Source organism: Brachyistius frenatus, unplaced genomic scaffold, assembly GCF_029030835.1.
Source record: "Brachyistius frenatus isolate BFR_SWC_R1_liver_20210118 unplaced genomic scaffold, ASM2903083v1 Contig_146, whole genome shotgun sequence".
Lineage (NCBI taxonomy): Eukaryota > Metazoa > Chordata > Actinopteri > Embiotocidae > Brachyistius > Brachyistius frenatus.
The window spans coordinates 63,676-88,246 of NW_027210745.1; the positions used below are offsets into that span (position 1 = coordinate 63,676).

At 43.1% G+C, this 24,571-nt stretch overlaps 2 protein-coding genes across 5 annotated transcripts in view; one reads left to right on the plus strand and one right to left on the minus strand.

Moving 5' to 3' along the window:
- garnl3 (GTPase activating Rap/RanGAP domain like 3) overlaps nt 1-15,966 on the plus strand; it is a 71,460-nt gene extending 55,494 nt beyond the window's left edge. For 3 of the 4 annotated variants that reach the window (XM_069715629.1, XM_069715631.1, XM_069715632.1), the window contains exons 21-31: nt 422-538; nt 1,876-2,042; nt 3,221-3,379; nt 3,844-3,910; nt 4,174-4,281; nt 5,649-5,767; nt 6,240-6,375; nt 8,181-8,240; nt 10,574-10,792; nt 12,501-12,624; nt 12,735-15,966. In XM_069715629.1, the coding sequence (XP_069571730.1) occupies nt 422-538; nt 1,876-2,042; nt 3,221-3,379; nt 3,844-3,910; nt 4,174-4,281; nt 5,649-5,767; nt 6,240-6,375; nt 8,181-8,240; nt 10,574-10,792; nt 12,501-12,624; nt 12,735-12,900 (1,442 nt within the window). In that variant the 3' untranslated portion in view covers nt 12,901-15,966. Of the gene's footprint in view, nt 1-421; nt 539-1,875; nt 2,043-3,220; nt 3,380-3,843; nt 3,911-4,173; nt 4,282-5,648; nt 5,768-6,239; nt 6,376-8,180; nt 8,575-10,573; nt 10,793-12,500; nt 12,625-12,734 lie in introns of those variants that run through there. The other variant, XM_069715633.1, reaches the window with a different exon arrangement.
- Nucleotides 15,967-18,309: 2,343 nt separating this feature from the next.
- Nucleotides 18,310-21,216, minus strand: ptges (prostaglandin E synthase). Its single transcript, XM_069715672.1, has 3 exons — nt 20,477-21,216; nt 20,249-20,331; nt 18,310-18,966 (listed from the first exon to the last, which is right to left on the minus strand). Exons 1-3 carry the CDS (start codon nt 20,591-20,593, stop codon nt 18,717-18,719), a joined length of 450 nt encoding a protein of 149 aa, XP_069571773.1. The 5' UTR covers nt 20,594-21,216; the 3' UTR covers nt 18,310-18,716.
- Between the last annotated feature and the right edge of the window lie 3,355 nt (nt 21,217-24,571).

Here is a 24,571-nt window from a genome sequence, read left to right on the forward strand (position 1 = left end):
ATAAAAATGAACTGTACAGACCTGCATTTTAAAAAACACACACACCCAGTATAAACAGGGAGTGTCTGTGTATAAACCGGCAGCGGGAGGATTTGTCTCATGTTTGCTTCGACCAGAAGAGCATGTAATTAATTACCCTGCAGTTGATTAGCTAACCCTAATATTGACAAACAGGGTTGACTTGGTTTTGATGGTGATTATGGGATGGCGGCGCAAACATTTGTCACGACTGTGTGTGTGGGCTTTGATGAAACCTCCGAGAGCGCACAAGCCTTAAGAAGCCTTCGAGTAAATCCTCCCGCGCTACGACATCATTGTCTGGTCGTGGGAGGATGCTAAAAAATTTTTTTTTTTAAATAAGAGAGAGTTAGTAAATTAAGAGTTACCTTCGCGCACACAAACAGAGTTGTTTTGTTTCCAGGGAAGGACGCTCGGCTTTATGTGTTCAGACTCAGCACGATCAAGAGAGGCCTGGAGGAGCGGCAGCTCGTCAGAACCAAGTGTGACAGCCGGGAGAATAAACTGGAGAAAACGAAAGGTACAGCACAAGGCCTGCAAGGAAGTACACGGTGTTTTACAGTCTGCAAACAAACAAGCAAAATACACTGTAAGCTATAAACACGGGCTCTAATTCAGCTGAGATAGGGAGTTCAAAGCCTGTTAGTCGCCCACCTGAACACAGAGACAGATTTTGCTCGCTATAATTACTCCTGTTAATACCGGCAATTAAAAATTAATTGCAAAATTACATCCCAAAGCTTATTTGAAGCTAATATGAAACCTCCACTGTCTGCGTTAGACAAATCAAATGGATATCCTCTTAAGTTTCTGGTTTTTTTTGTATAAAATTTCCTCTTTTTGTCACTATTTTTTGAAAGTAACTCAATGAAGAAACACTGTCTGTGAAAACAAGCAGGAATTTTATACTAAAAAGACAAAGTCTAGAAGAAAACCCTGTTCTCTTTACATCAGAGACCGCAGTGGAAATCTTGGACTTAATTTACATTCCTGGAGTTGTGAGTGATGTAATGTACTGCTTTCTCTAAATGTCACGTAGTAAATGAACAGCTAAACTCAACCGAAAAACTCTTAAAGTCCCCGTAGTTTGTGAGCTTAAAGCTGAAGAAGAAAATGAAATAATTTGTCGATAATTGCTCTCATATCAATGCGATAAATATCAGGCCAAAGCCAGGAGGTTATCATGAAGACTGCAGCACTTAAAATCCAACTCTTCACTTATAAACTTTGGTTTCTGTGCAGATTTAACAAACACAATACGATCTGTTAATTAGAGAGTTTGAGAGACTTTTCTTTTTAAGCCTTTGCAGAGAGCGAGGCTTGCTGTTTTTTCATGTTTCCTGTCTTTGTGCCAAGCTCAGCGAACCACCTGCTGACTCCAGCTTTATATTTAGCATAAAACAAGTCTCTTTCAACTTGCTCCAATTCTTTGGATTCTAGTGTCATTTTTAAAACTCCTTCATTAAACCAAGTCAAAAAACTGGAAATAAAATGGTATTTGTGTTGTTGAAAGAAGTAAATCTATCAAATAGATGTTTGAAATATTATTCTGAGCACCAAAACCAAACACATTTTTGTCTCGTCAGCTTTGAAAGAGAGATTAACTGAACATATTAGTAAAACGACCTCGTTAACACGTCTTATTAATATTTGATAGGAAAGAAAAACATCTAATCAGCCTGAAGTGCAACCTTTTTGAACATCCTATTTGCAGCACAAACACAGTGTTTGACCCACCGCCGGTGTCACGCCAGCTGTCTGAGCTGAGTGCATTGATCAGATTACGCCAGAGGACAGCATCTACGGCACATGTCCAATGTGTACTCTCTGTCTCCACTGTCCTCCTCCTTGTCCCAGGTTGTCATCTGTACTCCATCAACACCCACCACGGCTCGGAGCTGAGGATAGTAGCAGCCATCAGGAACAAACTCCTCCTCATTACCAGGAAGCATCCGCGTTTCGAAGGCTTCAGCGCCATCGCCAGCGGAGCGGACTCGCCGGTGGAGGAGTTTCAGTACATCCGGGTACGAAAGAATTAAGAAAAGATTGAATAATTAAATGGAACGATTAATTAATTCACTTTTAAAGATGCTTTTTCAGATAAACAGGGTCATCGATTTTTAACCTTTTTCTCTATAGGCCCACTTACACATCACAAAGCAGTGAACTGCTCATATATGATACTGTAGAAGTATGAGGGAACTCGTGGAGCCAATGAAAGGGGTTTTGAAGAACCTCAGTTGCCCCAATTTGTGTCAAAAATGCCACTCAAGTTCCCACAGTCACACTCAGTCAAATATGATACAAATATTTTCAGATTCAGTGTGACTTACCCCCTCCGGGGATATCATTATCTCGGTTGTTTATAGTCAATACATCAAACATAAATCTGCTTAGAAATCAGAAAAAGACACTCCTTATGATTCCAGAACTTAACTGAGAATCATGATTCTTTTTGGGTTTTTTTTTTTGGTATTGAAGTAAATCCAGTGACAGTTGTCTGTACATCCAGCGTTACATTGGAAAAGGAGCTCCTGATAGCTGATTCAGCACATTTTTAATGGTGACACAGGCTTAAAAACATTGTAGCGTCACCTGTTGGTTTGTGAACGATCGTTTGAAGCCTCGAGTTTGGATTTTGACTGTCGGAGGCAGCAGTGACCAAATTTGGACGAGCTGGGTGGGAGCGAGCGGTGGATCTGACTCAATCTGATTGGAAACCCGACGATACTAACTCCCACTCACCGATAGCTGTAACCTGATTACCCACAGGCCTGTCAATCAAACAGACAAGCCCCCCACCCCCCTCCCTCAAGACCACAGCTTTTTGAGGACCAATTCCTAAATAATACCAGATTATTTTCAGATGGACCGCCAGAAAACTAATAAGAAGGAGTGACTTTAACTAACTGCACCATAAAAACTTGTGGAAAGAATGTATTGACTCGGTATTTCATGAGAGAAGTTGAATGGGAGTCTATGGAGCCGCAGGCTTTTTGGAGACAACCCCTAGTGGCCCTGAGTGGTATTATTTTTCAGACCTAGAAGCTACATCTACTTCTACATCAGTCTTTGAGCATTATGGGAGCTGTAGTTCCAGGGCTTAGAGTGTGATCATCTACCAAACAGAAGTGCATAATAAAAGAAGTATAACAGGAGTGTAATAATAACAGTAATGTGTGGCTTCCCCCCCACCCATCAGGAGATCTGTCTGTGTGACCCGCCGGTGGTGATGGCGCTGGTGGATGGTCCGACGGGGGAAAACGACAATATGATTTGCGTGGCCTACAAGCATCAGTTTGACCTGATCAATGAGAGCACTGGAGATGCCTACCGGCTACATCATGTAGACGCCAACAGGGTGAGGCACATGTGCACACGCATGCAAACCCACGCTGGTTTTCCCTTTTATTTCTATATGTGTGTTGTTGTTTTTGTGTATGTGTGTGTGTGATCATTGAAGCTGAGCAGAACTGAAACCTTCAGTGGTCCCAGTTAGTCGCTTTATTTACCTGCTGATTACCTGGCTGCTTGAGTGAATCAACACATTGTCATTCAGAGCCACCAGCTGGGCGAGGAGAGGGAGGAGAAGTGAATGAGTAGGCTGGAGGACGAACAGCTGTTCCAATAGACCATCTTATTCTGCTTCAACCATTCTCCTTTCAGAGAGGAACCAAAATACATAACAACCTATAACTGGCACACAGTGTATCTCTTTTATTACCTCGAGGGCTTGTGACCTGACATTATTTGTTAATCTCTCATCTCTGACCTTTCGATCTTGTCGAAATGGTTTCTCTAAAACTGACTCGTCTTTGCCCACAGGTAAATTTTGTAGCAGCCATTGATGTGTATGAAGACGGGGAGGCAGGTCTGCTGCTGTGTTACAACTGTGAGTCTCCCTTCGATGTTATATGATTCAGGTCTCTGTCTCCACTGTCGAAGCTGAGCCTCAACGTATTTTCCCCTTCTGCCACTGGAATGAAAATCACAGCACAGACTGCAGCAGAATATTAAGAGTCTGAAATAAGACTTTGAAAATGCAGCCATCTACTTCACCTTATGTGTGCACGTTTTATATGTACGAGTAATACAATGAGCAACAAACAACAGCAAAACTGTAATTTAAAATCTGAACCCGTTTCTCTTTCGCAGACATTTGTTCCTATAAGAAAGTTTGTCCGTTTAACGGCTCCACTCCGATGATCCAGTCCAACGCCTCCGATTTCCACTTCAGCTGGAACCAGATGCCCAATGCTATCGGTAGGTTACCACGGCAACAGCGCCCGTGCCCCACCCTGGCCATGCTGCTGGCCTGGCCAGAGCTTGCTGTCGCCATGGAAACACCATGTGTAACCACAAGCGTCCAACTGGCTTGTGTGTTTGTGTCTTTTGATTGTGCGGTTCATAATTAGCGCAGAAGGAGATGAAAAGAATTGGTATGACACATGTGACCCCGACCCTGTTGATGACAAAATGCTGCAGTTTTCAGCCACTTTGCATCTATAATGGAACCACACACACACACACACACAATAAATCAAGCAATGCACAGTAATAACAATTGGAGAACCGCAATTTGAAATCCACAGTTAAAGCTACTCTAATCAGAAATGTTATATTAACAATAAATTAAATATAGTCTTGAGTACATGTCGTGCAAATTGTTGAGGTTTTCATCATATTTGGACCAGCAAACACTAAATCTTTGAAACAGTGCCAACAGATAAAGGTGATTTACTCAAACCAAAGATATTAAAACATGCTGTAGTTTACATGGGTGATGTGCTACTGGGGAGGGTTTCTACTGTTCTGTCTATTCTTTACCGTCTTTTTTTTTTTTTTAACGTCTTAACACAATATCGTTTGTCGTTACTTCGGTAAGTTAAACAATAAAAAGTGATCACAAGGAAAAGGTAAACACACCCCTGTACTGCGTCTTAGCGTCTTTTAGCTCGTTGTTTTAGTTTTTTTTCTGTGTCAAACAGCAGACAGACAAAGTAAACACCTACCTGGTGAACGTATAGTGGGACGTTTAGGTGCTAAAATACTTCCCTCCAAGGATTGTGGAGCTAACATAACAACAGTACTATATAACAAAATAATATTAAATTGTTCAGCTTCTTGCGCTGAACTCTCGCAAAAACAATAAGGCTGGTTTAGATTTTGTCCCTTTCATATTCCGTCTTAGTGGTTTCCCTCTGTCCTCCTCTTTGCTTTTTGTCTGGCAAGTTAAAATATCTTTTATTCACTTCTCTTCCTATCAGATGGTTTGTCTGAGTTGTTTTTTTTTGTTTTTTAATATATTATTATTATTTTTACTCGACCACACTGTGCTACTGGCTGCTTCCACCTTGTTGCACATTTCACACCAAGCAGAGGAGAAGAGAAGCATCTGCAGCCCTAAGGAGAGAAGCTCAGCTGGATTCTTGTCACTCTCGCTAATGCTGACATTTCGAAATGCCATTCTGGGTGAAACTATTAAATGCCTCATGTTTGTGGGAGTCGGAACAAATTTAACAAACCTTTTACATAATTTGTTTTTCCACTCAGGCTTGATCGTGTCTTGTTACAGCGGCTCCTTTTCGATCGTTTGTTTTGTTTTTCATGTCCTCGGGTTGTCTTCGCAGTTTGTGCGTTTCCGTACATCCTGGCCTTCACTACGGACTCCATTGAGATCAGACTGGTGGTCAACGGCAACCTCGTGTACACAGCGGTGGTCCCGGAGCTACAGCTGTCTGCTTCACGGGTCAGCATGATTGTCAACATAATATCACGTCCAATACTTTTTCTTTTTTTTTTTATATTTTATGATCTCAAACTGCTGTCGGAAATGAGGCGTTCAGGTGCAGAAAATTTGTGCATCACCAGTCTGAATGTTTTGGGTGTTAGAAGACTTCACTGCGTTGTGGAAGTAGCCATCTCAGCGCTCTCATTTCAATCAATCTTTATTACCCCGGTGGGAAATATGGCTGGCAATCTGCATGGCTACAAAGCAATAATACACTTATAATTTATACACATGGATGATTTAAGGCAGAACACAGTGCCCCTGCCATCAGTCTCTTTATATCTCCTTTCCATGTTACAGCCGCTGCCTCGATCCTCTCTGTTTTCCTCTAATTACTTCCTGACTTCTCCACGTGTTCACCACCTCTGCATTGACTCCTTCCCCTCTCTGTGTGCTTCTGTTTTTTGGGGGGTTTTTTTTCCTCCCGCAGTCGGACATCTATTTTGTTTCGTCGGCTCCGGTGAGCTCGGCCTCCAACTGCAGCTCCAGAGACACCAGCTCCCAGAGTTCCCCGCAGACGCCCACCGGCTACGAGATGCCCGTGTTCCCCTCGCCGCTCGGTGACGGTAAGCGAAGGAACCGAAGGATCTTTGGATTACAGCGCCGATATTTCAAGTTTTTAGATGTCAACGTTGCCTGCAGACCTTGTTTGACTTTGTGACGCTCTCGTAGCCCAGAGCTCGACACATATTTACATAAAGTTGTCTCAGCAGAACGGCTCTCTCTCCTCCGGGCTTGCGGTTAGTTTCCGACAGTTTAATCATGTGTAGTTTTCTATTGGAAGATATTTTATTGTATTTATCTCTCCCATGACTATTACCTCATCTTTTCACACCGAGTTTAGTCTCATGACAAATATAAAAATGCCTTCATTGTTGGCTGGTCGGGAAACAAGTCTCCTCTCTTTACTTTTTTTTAATTTATGTAACCCTCCAGAGAGTTTTAAATATTTCAGTTTATTACCTACAAATGTCACTTTTATTTCATTATAACTGACCATTTTCAAAGCATAAGATTTCACATTTATCTCCAGCCTTCTGAACAGTCATTCGCTTCCATTTATTTCAATAAGATATGAAAATCTTTTTTGCAACGACTTTAATGTTCCCGAAAGCTGAGACAAAGAAAGAAAATCCATCACTGTGACGAATTCATTGCCTTTTTTTAATCGTCTCTTTTCAATTTGCTATAACAAGCCTGGATCACTTAGCCTGCTGGTGTGTTCAAGGAAACAATGATTTGTAAGAGTTTACTGGAGATGAGCAGTGCTTTGATGAGTGATGTCAACATGAAATCTTAACATGGGACAGATGAAGCAATAAACACTGTGAAAATGAAACATGTTCTGTCCATCGAAAGAATATCACAAGAAATGGGCCAAAACCAGCAATCATATCTACATAGGGAGAAGGTCCTCGTCAAAGGAAGCCACCGTGTTTGTACAGAAGCCCAGAAGGGACAGACCAAACACTGAACGTTTCACAGCCGACGAGGATTGGTGAGGGGAGAGGTTCAGTTAATTGCAATCTGCAACCTCACCACTAGATGCCACTAAATCCTCCACACTGCTTCTTTAAAGGATTGTTGTTGGGCAACTCTCCGATTTTGAAGAATCCTCGAACACACCAGGTTTCAAAACAGGCATTAAGATGATGTGACTTTAATGCAATATCAAGATAACAAAACAAAAAATCAAGGCAGCGAAATGTCCACTGTGATGAATTATGCGTCTTGGGCAACTTCCAAGTATCTGTAAATTGATTTTCATCCAATACTTAAGTAAATCGAGTGCTATGATTGCAACAAAGGTAGAAATTCAATCTACAATGAGCGATTAGTGGACGAGCAACATGCTAATTAGTCATACGTCTCCCAGCACCACACGGTCCTCAGAGGCAGGGGACGCTTTCAGGGATGATTAAGGATCAATATGAGCCCCTCCCACCTCCACTCTCCCCTCCGTCTTTCATTGTATATTTGACCACTCAGTCTCCACGTGTGGCTGCAGTGAAGGACAATTATTAAAATGGCTGGGTACCCGCTGTCGCTCCGTTAAGGCAGTGTTTTCCTGAGGGCAGCCGGTGTTTACAGGTACCATTAAGGCTAACAGGGGCTGTTGCCTCCGCAATTAGCCGAGGACACAGGATTTATGCTTTTAAGCTGGTTTGGGCAATCATTTCTCTCCGAGGGATTCTCGTTTTCTTTTCCTGTTTTTTTTTTTTTTTTTAGCTGGTTACGCGTTTAATTCTGCATCACGTGGGAGTCCTTCGACCCTAACGGAGAACCTACTGTGTGTGTGCGTGCGCGCGCCTGAATGTACGTTACTGTGTGAGTTCAGTCTGTGTAACCTTCTTCTTCATCCCTGGTTCAGATTCTATACGGATCCCCTATGGTACCAAGCTTTCCCTGTACATGTCTAAGGATGCTGAAGGTACTGCAGGACTCTCCCCGCTACTCGTCCTCGGCTCATGACAAACTGACTCATAATGCTGCCCCACTAACACGCACGTGCTCCCAGAGTGTATCACCCCGTCTGCTCCGAGGCGGCATGTTGACTTGAACGCTAGTTGAATGTTAAGTGAACATTATGTCTTCCCCATCCCCCATTTCTGTCTCAACTAATTCAAGCATTGGAAGAAGAAAAAAAAAAGGGGGGAGGGTGCAAAAGTGAAAAGTGTGACAGATGATAATGTCAATCAAGGCACAAGAGGGTTTAAAAATTACAGGAGGAGGAAGAGGAGGAGACGACGAAGAGAAGGTATGCAGGAGGGAAGGGAGGGGTTGTGTACATGCGGGAGGCTCGGGGAGGGATGGGGAGGGGGAGAAAAAGGGAAGGAGGGAAGACACTTCTGCCGCAGCATGATTTACAGATTGCACTGTCGCCATGGAGACTTTTGTCAGCCCTCTCTTCGATCCAAAGTGGGAGTCCAAACGGCGGTGCCACAGTCTGATGGTGGGTGGAGGGAGAGGAGGGGAGAAAGGTTGAAGGGCTGCTGACAAAAATCCCATCCTCTACCTGCCTGTGTGTCCGCCTGCATCTGCTCCTCTGGGAGGTTTTCATCTGATGTAATCGCATCAGTAATGTGAACAAGATGCTGATACGGCTGCCGGCCACCATCTAGCACACGCACACACACACACACACACACACACACACACACACACACACACCGACAAAGAATTGGACTTTAATTAATGCTGAAAACATCCCCGACACTGTGTGATTGAATTGCCGGTGTGATGGAGTGTGACACTTCCCCTGGACCAGAAACGCATGTGGAATATATCGATCTCCATGATTATATATTCCAGATAACTGCATGCTTTCCTGCATTTTGTGTTTTTTTTTTTTTAATTATTATTTTGTTTTTGCCATGTGACAGGGGCAGGTACATGAGAGCGGCTCTGTAACGCCGCTAACACTGTGTACCTGTCAAACATCAGCAGTGACCCTCTGTGCAGTGACCCTCTGTGCCCCCCACCCCCACCGGCTCTTCACTCCCCTCTCACCTGCTGACATTTCCGATGAGGCGGTCCTCTTTGTGCAGCTTAGCCTCCACTTTGATTCATTCTCACCCTGGTTATCACCGGCCCGCCTCGGCGGAGCAGCGAGTGGCTGCTGAACTCCGCTGCTGCTCCCCGATGGCACGATTAGGAACTTCAGGTTGGCACGCTGCAGCTTTGTGGGCAGATTGAGAAACTCCAAACATCCATTTCATGTGTCCCAAACAGACTTTAAGCTGCAGAATCTCTGCTGTAAATGGCTACTGAACAGTTATATTACGTTACATCTTTGTTGTAAGGAGAATTGAATTTAGTGTCGCATGCTATTTCAATAAATGGGACTATTAATCGCTTTAGAGTGGCCTAATTTGAATATCTACCGTTTTATCCTGTCTTTTGTGTGTGGAGGTCTATAAAATGTCACAAAAACGGTCAATTTGCGTATTTTAGTTCATAGAATACTATTTATAAATACTCCACATTACTGCTGACTATTTCCCATTTTAGATCAGTTTCTTTGATTCCAAGCATCCGTTTTGTATGAAATTCTACTTTCACAGTTTAGAGAATTGATATAAGTTATTAATTAATTAATAAAAGCCAGGCTTTAAATACTTTTAAAACCATTTTATTCTGGAAAATACCACCAGAACAGCTGAAGAAACGTAGCTAATGTTAATACATGAAAGGAACAAACTGGGGCTAGAAAACCTCTAATAAAGTCACACCGGGTTGATTTTTCTGCTCAGGTTTTTGTACAGAAATAAATGATCAAAAGCCAATTCATCATTGGTTTATTAGCCATTTCCCTACTTCCTGTCTTTATGTAAAGCGAAGCTAACCAGCTTCACATCGACACTCGGCTCATGTAGCTGAAGAATATGGTTTGTACTCAACTGCGTTGCCCAACGCAGTAGCAAAATAATATTGACAGAAAGCAAAATACATTGTGGACAAAATGTTCAGTGGCTGAGTGGAAAGTCTTTAAAAAAAAAATGCATTTTTGTAGCTAATGAGCTGAAACTCGCAAAGAAAACAACAGCGGTGCTTCAGGCCGGAGTTTCATACATTTTTCATCACACATTCGTCTTTTTCTCTACATTATGTGTCTTTTTTCTGACATCCTGTTGCCATCTGGGCTCTTTTTTTTCTCTCGCTCTCTCGTTTCACGTCCTCTCTCGTCACCTTCCTCCTTTCCTCTTTACTTTCCTGACTCCTCACGTGCTTCCCGTTGTTTTTCCATCCTGCTCTCCGTCCCAGGTGAAGCAGCATGCAAGCACATCTTCAAGATCCCCCTGTGCAACCTGGTGGGCCGCAGCATCGAAAGACCCCTGAAGTCCCCTCTGGTCAACAAGGTGCTGACGACGCCGTCGCCCGCCATGGTGCCCCCGACTCCCCTCATCTCCGCCACGCACTCGCTGTCCTTGTCCCGCATGGAGATCAAGGAGATCGCCAGCCGCACGCGGAAGGAGCTCCTCGGTAAAGAATAACTCATTTACTCCGTGTTAAAGTAATAGTTTGACATTTGGCCACTCATTTATACCTCTGTTATATATCTACAGATGTAGGTAGGTAGGTAGGTAGGTAGGTATAGGTAGGTATATAATAAAGTATATACTGTTGTATCTCAAATTATTGTCCCCAATTGTTTTCCCCGAGTCCGTTGATAGAAGCAGTATTTAGGCATTTACCGGTTTTAGTTGATTTTTATTAAGCGTAGTTTACAAGATATCTTGGAGAGCCCAACATCAACCTGAGGTCTCTTTGTTGGAGTCTGACTTCCCCCTTTCCGGCACATACACTTATACTATAGGAAGAGGTGTTACCTAGGTTGTGGTGGGAACATTTGCATAGTATGTTTGTCTCAGTACTTTTCCACTGTCCTCCGTTTGAACCACATCCCCCTTTTGATCTGATAGTGAGTTGCACCCTACTGTGACCCCAACGTGATAAGTTCCTGCATAAGCAATGTGTTCTACAATACTTACAGTCAGTATGTATTTTGTGCTTCTGTGCTAGGATATGTTTACAACAATACAACACACATATATATATCATATCATATTACTTACATATAGGTCGTACCATCACTACCAATCTTAAGGTGTAGACAAAAGGCTGTGTATGTAAATGAGAGTGATACTGCTTGGCCAAACCAAAAGGTCACAGTAGGAGGTCTGCAACCTGTGGGGTCACATACAGTTGTTCTTTGAGGCATTATCAGATGGCTGTCTGGAGGACTCCAGGGGGTGAAGGAAGACAACCCCCACCTCCACCAACCAACAAAGAATACATCAATATACATGACTTTTAGTGGAAGACAACCCAAATTATATTGTATTAGCATACAACATATGAGCCCTCATATGCACTAAGCAGATCTATATTCCACAATACCTACCTACCTACCTACCTATATCTGTACGCCACATATCGGGTTGCGGGCAGGTTGGGAAACAGCCGGCCTTGCCTCCGTCTGAAGGTGCAAAAAATCTGGCTGCCAGCATTTCCGAAGCTCTCTAATTAAAGACATCGTGGTGCGTTCGGGAACCAACTGGAAAGTGAAAACGTTTCGACCTCCAAGTAGGAAATTTACATCCGAATGCCCGTCGAACTCGGGAATATCCCACAAGGACGTTTTCCGAGAGTTCAGAGAAGAAATCTGACGTCAGTTGACGTGGCAGCGTTTGTGCGCTTGAAAGGAAGAAATGCAGCACGTTTTCTAGGAGTCGCCACGTTGCCTGTTTGTGAACGCTCTCGGAGCCGGAGGTTCCCGAAGGGAAAACGTTCCCGCTTCCCGGCCGTCTGATCGGAGTCATACACGCTCGTATTGTTTGGCTGGAAAGCAGGAGACAACTTGAGGAAGGTGCTACTTCTGTCCAAGAAAAGTTCCCGCTCAAAAACTCCCGCCAAAACCCTGTTTTACAGATTAAACAAGCTTCAACATTATTATAGATTATAGAGTTTTAACAGGTGTTGGTAGTCAAATTTTGTGAACTCAGGACGGGGCAAGGTTAACGTTCATGCTGAGCTAACCTGCTGGCAGACTGTCGCTCCATTTTAATTGGGGCGGCTGTAAACGCGTTGGTGTCGATGTTCTCGATGTTCTCGCCTGACGCTCGTTAGAAAAGGCAGAACAAGCGAAATTCCCAAATGTTTGAACTAACATCACCTCGTGCGCACGAAGGTTTGACCGAGGAGCCGAGTGGGAAGCCGGACAGCGGATCGGTCAAGCAGAGAAAGATGAGCAAGAAGACCGCGGAGGAGGAGCAGCCCAAACCTCGAGCGCTGACGTCCACCAACAGTGACAGGTGACGGTAACGCGACAGCAGCAGCGGCGGTTTTTGTTGTTGTTGTTGTTGTTGTTTTTTAACGGTTCGGCGACGTCGGAGGTCGTGACGCATCGTTTTGTGCTCAACAGGTTGTCATCAGAGTCCATCGAGGCCGACCTGGACGTCCAGCTGCACTGCTCGTCCGGCTCGGAGGCCGAACCGGAGAAGGCGGTGCTGCTGGCGGAGAGCCCGCCGCTCGCCAGCGCCTTCGCGCTCGCCACGTCCTTCGAAGAAGACGTCCTGGACCTAAAGTGAAGACAATCCCGTCGCGCACTTCTCCGCCCGCCCCACTCCTGTACTGTCACCGTTATTGTTTGGGGGAAAGGGGGGGGGGGGGTTTGGTTGGTTGCTTGGTTTGCTTTTTAATTTGTTTGTCGAAATTCCTTTTTATCTCGTCTCGTTTTTTGTTTGTTTATATCCGGGAATCTTTCGTGGTCTCCCCCCGTTCATCGGACGTGATGGGTGCAGCGGGGGTTTAGGAGACGTGTCCGCGTGCGCGTTTGTTCCCCCGCGTCCACCGTCCCCTCTGAAGTTGCTGGAGCGTTAATATGTGTTGTATATTATGTGATTAATTCCACTCCACTTTCAAATGTTGTATGATATGCATATGTATGTGTACATCTGTTTGTACATGAAGATGCACACATGCGTATGTGCCCGTCCGGCCTGTGATGCATATTTATAGATATATTATTAAAAAAAAAAAAAAAACAGTTTTATTCCCATATTTACTAAAAGTATGATGTTTTATGCTCCCTGCACATTTTAGTCCTCATCCTTCTCCTCGTGCGCAGCAAACAGGTAGACGGGGCTGCAGGCAAAGTCTCCCACAAGTGCCATTTTTCAGCATTTCACATCGAACGGCCGCCGTATATTGTGGTGTCTGACAGTAGCAGCCATGATTGTAGTCCGCATTAGATTACAATGGTGACCTGCGACCCCACCCTCTCCCCTACCCCCTCCCCCCGTCGGTCTGGATGAATTCTCTCGAAGCCACAAACGCGAAACATTTTATTTAAAAAAAAAAAAAAAACAGTCAACTTTAAATCTGCATGACCTGACTTTTCCTGCACAAGTGTTGTGTTTCTTCTTCGCCACAAAAATAGCTCCTCTGGAAACAATGAGGTCCGTGACATAATACCAAATATAACGGCTTAAAGCAAAAGCGTTGGGGGCCTCTTTTACAAGATTGATGTGTTTGATGGTACAGGAAAGGAGTTGTCGACAAAACCTTTTAATTTTAGAAAAATAAAATACAGCATACTGACATTAAATTAAATGATTTAGGCAGCCGAAGCTAGCGTGCTCACGAGCCGAATAGTGACGTATTGTTAGTTTTTAGGAATTCAGCACTCTTTTCTGGTCTTCAGGACCCAGAAGTCCAGCTGGTTTTTACCCTGATGTCCTCGAGTCTGATGGAAAAACAACACACCTTAATTAATCAGTTACCCGGCACGTTCCTTAGCTGAAAGGATTGAGGTCAGATACTGACAGTAGTTATTTCCAATATTAGATCAACTTTTTACCGGTTGTCCTTCGTGCAAAATGGGTGGAGGAACTTTTAAATCTGCTCGTTTCAGCTCGCCTCTTAACTTTTATTTTATTGTGCAAATTTGAGCTCAATCCACAAAGTTGGAAGACTCGGCAGACAGATTTTTTTTTTTTAAACTGTTTTTCAATTTATTTATTTTTTGTCTCAGAACATGAGCCCAGCTTCAAAAATAACTCATATCCCGAATTTTCCATAATGCGGAGGTCTTTCATAAAACCCTCGCTGCCTCTTAAATGTCCACTTCTTTCAAACCTCACACTTCTACTTAAAAAAAATGTAATGCTGCTTTCACATCATATCGGAGTTAACTACAAAACTACAGTATCCAAATTGGCACTTCGATAAGGGCCCCCAAAAAAAATACCAAATAAGAATAATTCCCATCGGCTAAAGGCTGATATTCAGTATGATTAAAACCAAACTTAAATACACGTGGCGATATATTGGGAATGCACAATATTTTAATCCTCTAATTGCACGGCTCTGTTAAGTCATTGACCATCATCCCATATGATGAAATATGATTTTACACTTAGAAAGCATTTTTGTCCGTATGACGCGTAAAGTGAACTTTCTGTGTAAAATCAGTGGAGCACCCCAAACAATTACAAAAACACGCGCTTAAAAACGACAAAAACACGGCGTCAGTCCAGGTTGTTGTTTTTGTTTTTGTTTTTTTGTTTTTTTCTGTGGCTCTCTCCCATCGGGGCCCCGCGTGGCTCATCAAGCGCTGCAGCACACGAGGCCGGGTGGAAGCAATCACCTGCAATTGACTCACCAGCGGGATCAAAAGCTCGCAGCGTGCCGCGTCCCGGTGACGAGCGAGCAACAGCAGCAGCAGCTCAGAGGCGCAGGACTCGAAAAGTTTGGCGTTCGACGAACGTCGTCGCGTTCAAATCACTAATTTAAATCAGTCCCCGTCTCGTCAGCGCCAACGCTGAATCTCGCATGAAACGGGGAAAACGCCGAGAGCGTCAGTCGGTGAAACCAAAGGGGGGAAAGCTTAGTGGAAAGCTCGGCGAGGCGACAGACTGGGAGTGGTGGGTTCTGACTGTGTTCATGTGGGGATGAAAGCACCTCTGTACGGTGTGTGGTTGTTGTTTTTTTTGGTTTTTTTGGTTGTTTTTTTTACAACACAGCAGCCTTCAGATCTTGCATGAGCCTCCTTTTCCTCCCTTTTTCCTCCCACGCCTTCCCTCTACTCTCCTGCCTGCCTTATAGCGAAACCTTCCAACACTATAACACAACTCGGAAAAAGAAAAAGAAAAATGAAGTGGGGAGTTTTACAAAGGTACTCTGGTGTTTATTACTCTAAAATGAGCGTGGGTGACCGGGGGAACGCAGCTTCTCCCTCGTACGTCCTTTTCCTTCCTTCTCCTGTGTTTCTGTCGAGTACTCTTTGTTTCTACCTCCCCTTGGCATTTTCACTGTTTTTTTTTTGTTTGTTTGTTTGTTTCGTTTTTGTTTTTTTGTATTTGGATCTATATTTACTGTTTGGACTGTTGCTAAACCTCTCTGTGATATCAAAATGAAAGAAAATTAACAAAAAAAACACCAAGTGTCTTAAAATATTGTATCGCCATCGTTTTTAATGCCAAGTACTACTTGTAAATGTTTGTGTATCAAATGTGGCCTCAAATGAAACTGAACTATATTGTTATTATTATTAATATTATTTGAGCAGTTATTTTAAACAAGTGCTGTAGACCACTGCTGTGAAAGTAGTTGATTCTGTTCATTGATATGTAATAAATATTTATGAAATTTGAGCTGCGTAGCTCGTTACGCTGTTGTTTTACCACGCAAGTCTTACAAAGGGAAACTTTTGAAGGGCCACCAACAGAGTTGCTAATTGATTTTGGACTAATCAGTGTAGCAAACAAAAAAAACTTCCACTGGCTTCCCATTAACTTAAAATGAAGTTAAAATAAAAACCCTTAAAAAAAAAAAAATTGGACTTCAAATCACAAATGTTTCTCACTAAAAAAATGATGTAAGGAAAAAGTTTACTTTTTTCAGGCTAACATGTTAACGTCAAGTGTAATGTTTAACATTTGTACTCAGCATACAGCTGTAAAAAAACAAATTATAGCCGAGATAATGTAATTTTTTTGTTGTTGTTGTTAAACATAATTGAACAAAACATTTTGATGGTGGTTTTACATTCCGCATCGGGCTTTGAGCCGTTAAATAAATTAACAAATCTACAGCAGCTGGTAGTATTTAGCCACGATAACATTTGATGGTGTAACAAGAACAATTCTCTAGAAATAAAAATGTGGAAAAAAAAACACAAACGGGAATAAAAAAAATAAAAAAAACAGTTTTCACTTACTAATTTCTATTAAATAAAAGTACGTCTGCTGCTGTAATCACCTGGTATTTACTGTAGTTGTACAAAAACAAAGCCACAGTGTAACTAACAATCACCTGTGCTGCCATTTGGCCAACGAACAGCTCAAGTGGGATTACACTGGGAGGAGGCCTCACAATTTGATCTCAAGAGAGTGAAATCTGGAACAACTTGACTGCTTAGTGCTTTTTTTTGGCCGCAAGATGGAGGTATATATTCATATTAAATCACTAAACCAAAGATTTATGTCCAGTTTCTTGCTGACTGAAGTTAAATGCTGCCCTCTCGCTGTCTCTCCCTGACATGAGCCTCCAACCCCTGAACAATAGACCAGGCAGTCCAACATAAACGGGGAGCAGCCGGGGCCAACGAAAACAAAGCTTTTGTACGAGTTTTCAACTCATATTATCTTTAAAAAAAAAAAAAATGGGAAAAACACTTATGAAAAGGTACAAAAAAATAACTTTTTTTATTTTTTTTTGTGTGTGTGTCAGCAGTATAAGAAGGAGGCCATGAGCCTTATTTCCTTTTACCCCTGGAGGCAAAGGCACGTTTAGACGACCTCAGAGATGACGCATAACACAGGATAGACACACCCCTGTCCTTTGCATTGCAGTGTTGTGTTTCACCCAGATTATATGTATTGTTGAAGCTCATTCAGTCAAAGCAAAGGATTTTCCCAACACTCCCACCTTGTCACGGATTGTTGTATTTCTTTTGTATATTGAAAAAGAAAAAAAAAATACCTCTGCAATCACGAAACACTGCAGCTCTGTATATTCAAGATTAATCATCATCGCTCATTGGGAAAATCACTGGAAATGGTATTACTGGGATTATATCTTTTTTTTTCTTTTTTTTTTTTTTACAACTAGGAAAAAAAAAGAAACGTTGCTTCAAACGAAGACGACGTCCTGCAGCCACGAATGCTGTAATTATGTTCCGTTTCTTTGAATGCTTGACTGAGCACTGTACTGCCTGCGCACTGTAAAAATGAGTCTATTCGGCTTCCCAGTGTCCGTCCCCCCCCCCCCCCTCCGGGGTAGGACAAGCGAACGCAGCACAAGCCAAAGGTCTTACATAACAGGTGGAGGAATGCTGGAACTCTGCCGCGGACTTCTGGTTCATCTCACTCCCACAAAGTGGGGCCCCCCGGCCCCGTCCCGTCCCCGTCCCGTCCCCTCCCCTCCCCTCAACCGCAGAACACACCGTCTCTGCAGCAGCACCGGGCAGACACAAGGCAAAAGAGCACGAAATCTACACGTGAACTCGTATTCAATTCAATGTTGCGACTTCTTGGTTGTGAATTGTTTTTATTGCCTACAAAAGAAAACAAAACAAAAAATATCCGTGAGTTAAAAAAAAAAAAAAAACACAACTATATACATTAAGTTGATGAATAAATTATCATTAGAAACCTTTAAAACAAAAAAAGAAAACAGCCTCAAAATACGTTTTCACAGATGAAATTACAATATGAGATCGCGCTACGGAGGTTGTTTCTCACTGCAGACGGTATTAAAACATTCACCGCCTCATCGGTCATCATCGCCAGGATCCACTATTATGCTTTTGTTGAACATTTGTACCTGAACAAATGTTAACACAGCAGCTCCATCTGTTGTGTTAACATTTGATTTATCCATACAGGAAACACATGAATGAGGACACACACAAAAAAACACACTGATGGTCTGTGTTGTATGTAAACACACACACACACACACACACACACACACACACACACATACACAAAAGTGGGTCAGAGGTCGACGTACTGTGCAGTGCTGGAAAATATTCCACAGTGAGTTAATGCTAAACGTCTACAACTGTCCATCAGTGAGTTTTAGAGTCCAACAACCTTCATTTGCATGTTAAATACACAATACAGTATATGACGTCAACTTCAAATATCTTTTTAAGACCTGGTCACATTTCAGCTTTGTAAATAGATCAATAGAAATACTGACAGAATCGTAGCACTGGTGAAATCAAACACCTGGTATTGCACACCCTTTGACATTCCCGTCTTTTCCAGGAGGCCCCCCCCCCCTCAACCACCTCACCCCTCTAAGAGGCCTCCTCCTTCTTTCTCTGATAAATCGCAGCCATCTTTAGACCCAAAACACCACCCCCTAAGCTCAGTCCCTCGTTCCCCCGGGACGCCTAGGCGTACGCTGCGACGGCCATGAGGATTTGCACGGCCATGGAAACGCAAGGTATCTGTGCGACAGTGTAGGCCAGGGAGCGGGTCGGCGCCCGCAGCTCCAACAGGTAGGCGACGGTGTGCAGTATCCGGCCCAGGAAGAAGACCAGGAAGTGGAGGCGGGCCGTGGGCAGCGACGGTCCAGTCAGGGAGTAGATGGCGCCGATGAAGAGGAAGGGCAGGATGTTCTCCAGGTCGTTGAGGTGAGCTCTACATGGAGGAGGGAGGGGGGAGAGGGAGGGGGAGGAAGGGGGGAGGGAAGAGTCAACCCGTGAATGCCGACATACACATCTGTCTTCAATCGACTGTAATTTAGTGACTCAGTTTTCTGTGTCGCAGGGAAAGTGATGATTAAAAGTGATTCCCAGTCGTGTCTGTGACTCAAAATTGTGAATTGTGGTTTCCTCCGACTGAAAGTCCTCGCTGAGGTAACACTGTGGACTCTGCAATGTCTGGCTCATCTCGTCTCATGCATCATACTACAGAGGAAGTCTGTAACTTTCCTCTTTCTGCCAGCCGGCTCACTAATCAGCTTCGCAATCTTTTATCAACGTCATTCTGGGAAACCTGCCATTCTAGCCGTTTTAAAGCGGCGACTGGGCTCGCAGACTATTTGCACATGTTGTTGTAATTCATATGAATTGCCCAGCCAGATGGGTTTTTTTTTGGTTTTTTTTCAATATACCAAGACTTTCTCCCATTGCAAAGTTGTTTCTCGCAAGTTCCTGATTATTTCACAACAGACAGATGTTTTGGGTTTTTTTTTTTTTTTTTTTTTTTATACTAGCAGAGGAACGTGTGCTCTGGCTCCTGTCACAGATCATTTCCTTGACAAGTCAAAACAAAGCAGTCAGGCACATCTCCTGCAGGCTGACAAGATCAATGGAGGAAAACACTTAACAGACGACTTCAATTTCAATGGGAAAAAAAAAAATTCCACTTCGGATAAACACGATCTGTGCGTTTTAATTTCTTAGTTGCAGATTCTTGTTCTTTTGCAGAAGGTCTGCAAAAAAAAAAAATCACAAAATCTGCAGAAGGAGCCACAAAAAGCTCCAATAAAACCAATTCACTCACACTTTCGGTATAAGCTACGACTAATTAGTTCATCATCTTACTGTAAAAAAAAAAAAAAAAAAAAAACTGCAGTGCAATAATGTAGAGATATTATGAAGCTGTCAGCGGCGGGATGTATGCTTCATATTTTTCATTTAATGTCACTTTTTGCTTCTATTACACCAAAAGTGAGGTCACCATGGAGATTAAATATTTAGTTATACTAGTTATACTAAAAAAAAAAAAAGTACTAATAAAATACAGCTTAGACATGAATGCATCCGTTTAAAAAAAAACAACAACAATTAATCAAATATTCTTGGGTCTTTTCCCAGCTGGGCAGCCGTGCACTTTTTCTTCAGGCGCATTTTTTTTTGTTTTTTTTTTAATTATATTCGTAAAAACACGTCGTGACAGTTGAAACTTGCCCACTCACCGACGGCATCTTTCCACGTACGGATCCGCTCTGTAAAACTCCACGCCTCCATGTCTCAGCGCGTCCTCGGGGTTAGTGAAAGCCTTTCAGGGTAGAAAAACAAAAGAAGAAGTTTGCATCAGTGAAAGTAAATAAATCCAGTGCTGGTATTAAAAAAAAAAAAAAGATGCCTTTTCCGCTTTAAAAACAAACAACAACAACAAAAAAAACATCGTGTGAGTCACTCACCTTTTTACGCAGCCTCACTTGCCCCGTTATGATCGCTATAATGTACATTTTAATCACCAGGAGCACGCCGTAGAAAACAAAGCAGGAGAAAACTTCGTTTCTAATCATGACCGCCATCGTTGGTTTGATGATACAAAGTAAGAAAAACAAAAAGGAGAAGACGGGACCGCGGCTCGGTGCGTGCCTTAACGCTGCTGGAGTGGAGTCCCGGAGTGGACGTGCTTTTTGTACCGTCTGCTCCACCCACTCCCAAAGATGGAGATGACAGGTTGAGCGATGGTGTTGCGCTCAAGGATTTTCCGTTTCCCACTTAATGAGTGACAAACCTTCTGCACGTTTAAAAACAAACAACAAAAAAACGTACCCCGAGGCAAAATTGTGACGCGCAGAGCTGGAGGACAATTTTGTTTAGATAGAAGGAAATATGTGGAAATATGTGTAACAAGTAAAAAAAGAAAGAAAAAAAAAAAAAAAGCCACTCAAAGTGTAATTTATGTATGAATAAATACAAAAAAATAAAAGTCAACTGGAAGGTGGATTCATGAGGATTCTTTTGGAACTTGTGAATTAGAGAACATTTTTTTATGAAGTAACTGTTTTCTGGTTTAAAATTAAAAATCGAATCATCGCAATGAGACACTAGACGTCCGAAAAGAGACACTGAAGGATGAAACGGAGGCTCAAATCAGACTGTTTGACCTCTGCTGCCGACATGTCTTTTGTGTACTGTGGTGATTTTCCATCATAATCCGGATGGAACAGATGGGAGATCGCGGTCACCTTGACCTTTGACCTTTGACCACCAAACTCTAATCAGTTTATCCTTGGCACCAAATGAAAATATGGGCCAAATTAAAAGAAAAAAGATAAATGAGAAGGACGGGGCAGACATGAGATCACAGTCCCCTTGACCGTTGACCCCCCCCCCCCCCCCTCCCTAAATCGAATCATCCTCGTTAACAGTGAACGTTTGGGCCAAATTCGAAGAAAATTCCCTCAAGATGTTGCCGAAATAACGCGATCACAAGAACAAGAAAATCCAATGTCTCCGGCCGTTCGGGAGGCTTAAATGTCAGAATACTTTCTAATAAAAAAGGACACGACTTCAATAAAAACGCTAAACATCACCGAATGTTTTTTTTTTTTTTCGCAAACACACCACGTGGTCCGGTGTTATTTCATCATATTTATTCGCATGTTTGTATCGTAACGCCCCCGTCAGCCGTCCGCCCCTTGTGCCAGCCGGTCCAGCGTGAGCGAGCTGCCCGAGCTGGTGTCGTCGCAGCAGTCCTCGGCGTCGGAGAAGGACGACATGTAGTGGAGGCCCGTGACTCGGTGGTAGCCTCCCCGCAGCGCGCCGGGGTAGGCGGTGAGCTCCACGGCCCGGCGGCCGGTCCCGCTCACCCTCACAGTCCACATGTCAACCAGCTGCGAACACACGGCGCAGCCCATGGTGCGTGCCAGCAGATTCGACAGGTAGACGACAGGTAACTAACCTACGTGTCAGCACGCGCACTCGTCCTTACTCATTCGCCCGCATGTGTGGCGGGTGAGGACAGGAAGTAGGATACACCTTTGACTGAGATCCAATGTGTTTATACTGCAATAGGGAATGAATTTTGTATTTGCATGTTATAACTCTTAATAACTATTGCTGTTTTATACACCGCGACACGTATTTGATATATTTACAGGCAGAATATAAGAAAAACTACCAACATAGCAAAACAAATATTGAGATTCTTTAAAGATGAATTTTCATAAAATGGATTTTAATCATCTTGTATTCTTTTATTCAGTCATTTCTTTTTAGATTTTATATATTTTTATTCTGTCTTGGCTGCACTCAATTTATCCTATTTCATAAGGACACTGTGTGTTTTCTTTTTCATACTCGTAGACTAATGTCACTATTATTATAAACAAAGGATGAGCAATGTAAAATAAATGTAAGATTATTAAATATATGTGAACGTATTTATTCTATTTATGTGTTCCGAAGGGGAAACCGGAGTTTTACAGCCTGACGATGGAGCGTAAAACTGAGTGAGTGTAAATGCCCGTGAGAAAGAGTTTCCTTAGATGTGTACGAGATTCGTTTCCTTAAAAGGCAGAAAAGCAATTTACAAGCAGGGAAAGGGCGGTGAGGCACAAAGTTTCCCCCGAAAGAAGACGTGCAGCCACTCCTCAAATTATTTGTTTTCAGCGATCAAAAAAAAAAAAAAAAAAACCACATCGGTGTCACATCCAGCTTTGCCTGCGGGGTAACCGCGAAGCAAAGAGTCAAAACACGATCTCTCTCAGTTGGTTCTCCGTCTCTCTCAGCTGCCAGACGCGGCATGTAAATATTTACAGGGGTCGCTTTTGCAACAAAACCACAAAAGAGTTCACAAATAGAGGAGTTGAATCGGAGTGCAGCAGCAGTCCGTCCAGTGGGGCTCTTCTCTCTGAAGAAACAGCTCCTCTGACAGTGCGCAGCACTTTGGTTTGGCCTTTAAACGACCGCAGGGCCTGCTCATACCAGAGCGTTCATATGTGGGCTACTTGCTGTGCCGTGTTGGTGAACTTCTCCTCCGCTTGATGGAGCAGAGCTGCCACTGAAGATGTTATAAATGCCTGCACACAGAAATAAGAGAGGAGGTTAGTCAGCAGCAGAATGCTATATATTCAGTAAATGTTCACTTTTAAAAGGCGAGTTAGAGGACAAAACATTGTTCCCTTGTTTACCGCTGTATAAATAAATGAATCAAACTTTATGTGATAATCATACAACTATAAACAGTAAAACTATTTGAGAATACAACGCAAATAGGTAATAGTAATGAACATAAAACCAATGACATAGATTAAAAAGACGATAAATAAAATAGTTAAGAGGGACCACAACATTTTAAAACATCAATACAATAAAACAAAATTAAAGGATCAAATAAATCAAGGCGACAGGACATTCAAATTAAAAAGCCATGCAGGCTTGTAAGATATTTTCAGCTGCTTTCAGAAGATTTTTTTTTTTGTTTTTTTTTTTTTTTGTCCACCACTATGAAACACCTAAAAGATTCATGCCAGATGACCTGAAGGGCGACATGTAAATGTAAAATGTAACGTGTAAAACAAGCAGGCTGGTACAAGCCAATAAAGAGCTTAAAAAAAAAAATCTGCAAAAAAGTTTCAAATCAAAAACTTACAGATAAAGTGAGCGCTTTGAATCAGCTGTTGTTGCTCTATGAGTCTCAGAACAGCCGCTTTAACTTTTCGCTAAATTACAAACGTAGATTATTGGGATTGTTAGGAGTGCTGTGAGCGCAGCTGCAAACCGGTAACCAGCGAGGTGAAATGGGGGGAAACCACTCGAGTGTTCATAATCTGGAATATTACAAATGTACGAGTAAACAAGGGAGATCACTTCCGCAAGAGTCATCTTTGAATAACATCCCACTGTGATGAAAACCCACAAATACCATGTGCCTGCTCTGACGCAACATTATTAAAAAACAGCCACGGAGCCACGGCAGACTCTGATTTTCATCCTCGAGGAGAAAGAAGCTCCTCTCATATTGTCACAGATATTTCCACGCATGACGGCTCGTTTTTGTTTTTTTTTTTTCCTCTTGATTCATGCAGATCTCGACCTGCCCTCCCAAATCTGCTGTCTGACCTTCATCTTCCAGAGCCGGCGGCTGGCGCACAGAGAGCCACCGGCAGGTGTGGCGATGACTTGAATGGTGGGGACGAGTGTGGTCGGCCGCTGCGTGCCACACCCCATCCCGTCGTCCCGGTGGGTGGTGGGCACAGCCGGGAGGATCCTCTTAAAGGCAAGCCACGAGACTCCTCTGCCGTCCTGATTTGTCGCTGTGTCGTGGATTGAATGTTCGGTTGTCCGGACAGCTACTCCGATAAGACATTTAATCGTTCATCAGTACGTCCGGTGTCTCGTGACGCGCATCCTGTACCTGCTGTCGTATCTCGGCGTCAATGTAACCTTCGTGTCAGCGATCAAGAGCCCTGTCAAAGCTGCGTGTGTGTTCACGCTGAGACACACACGCAGTGCAGAAAACACGCCAGTGAGGATGCGATGTGGACGGATGCTGCAGC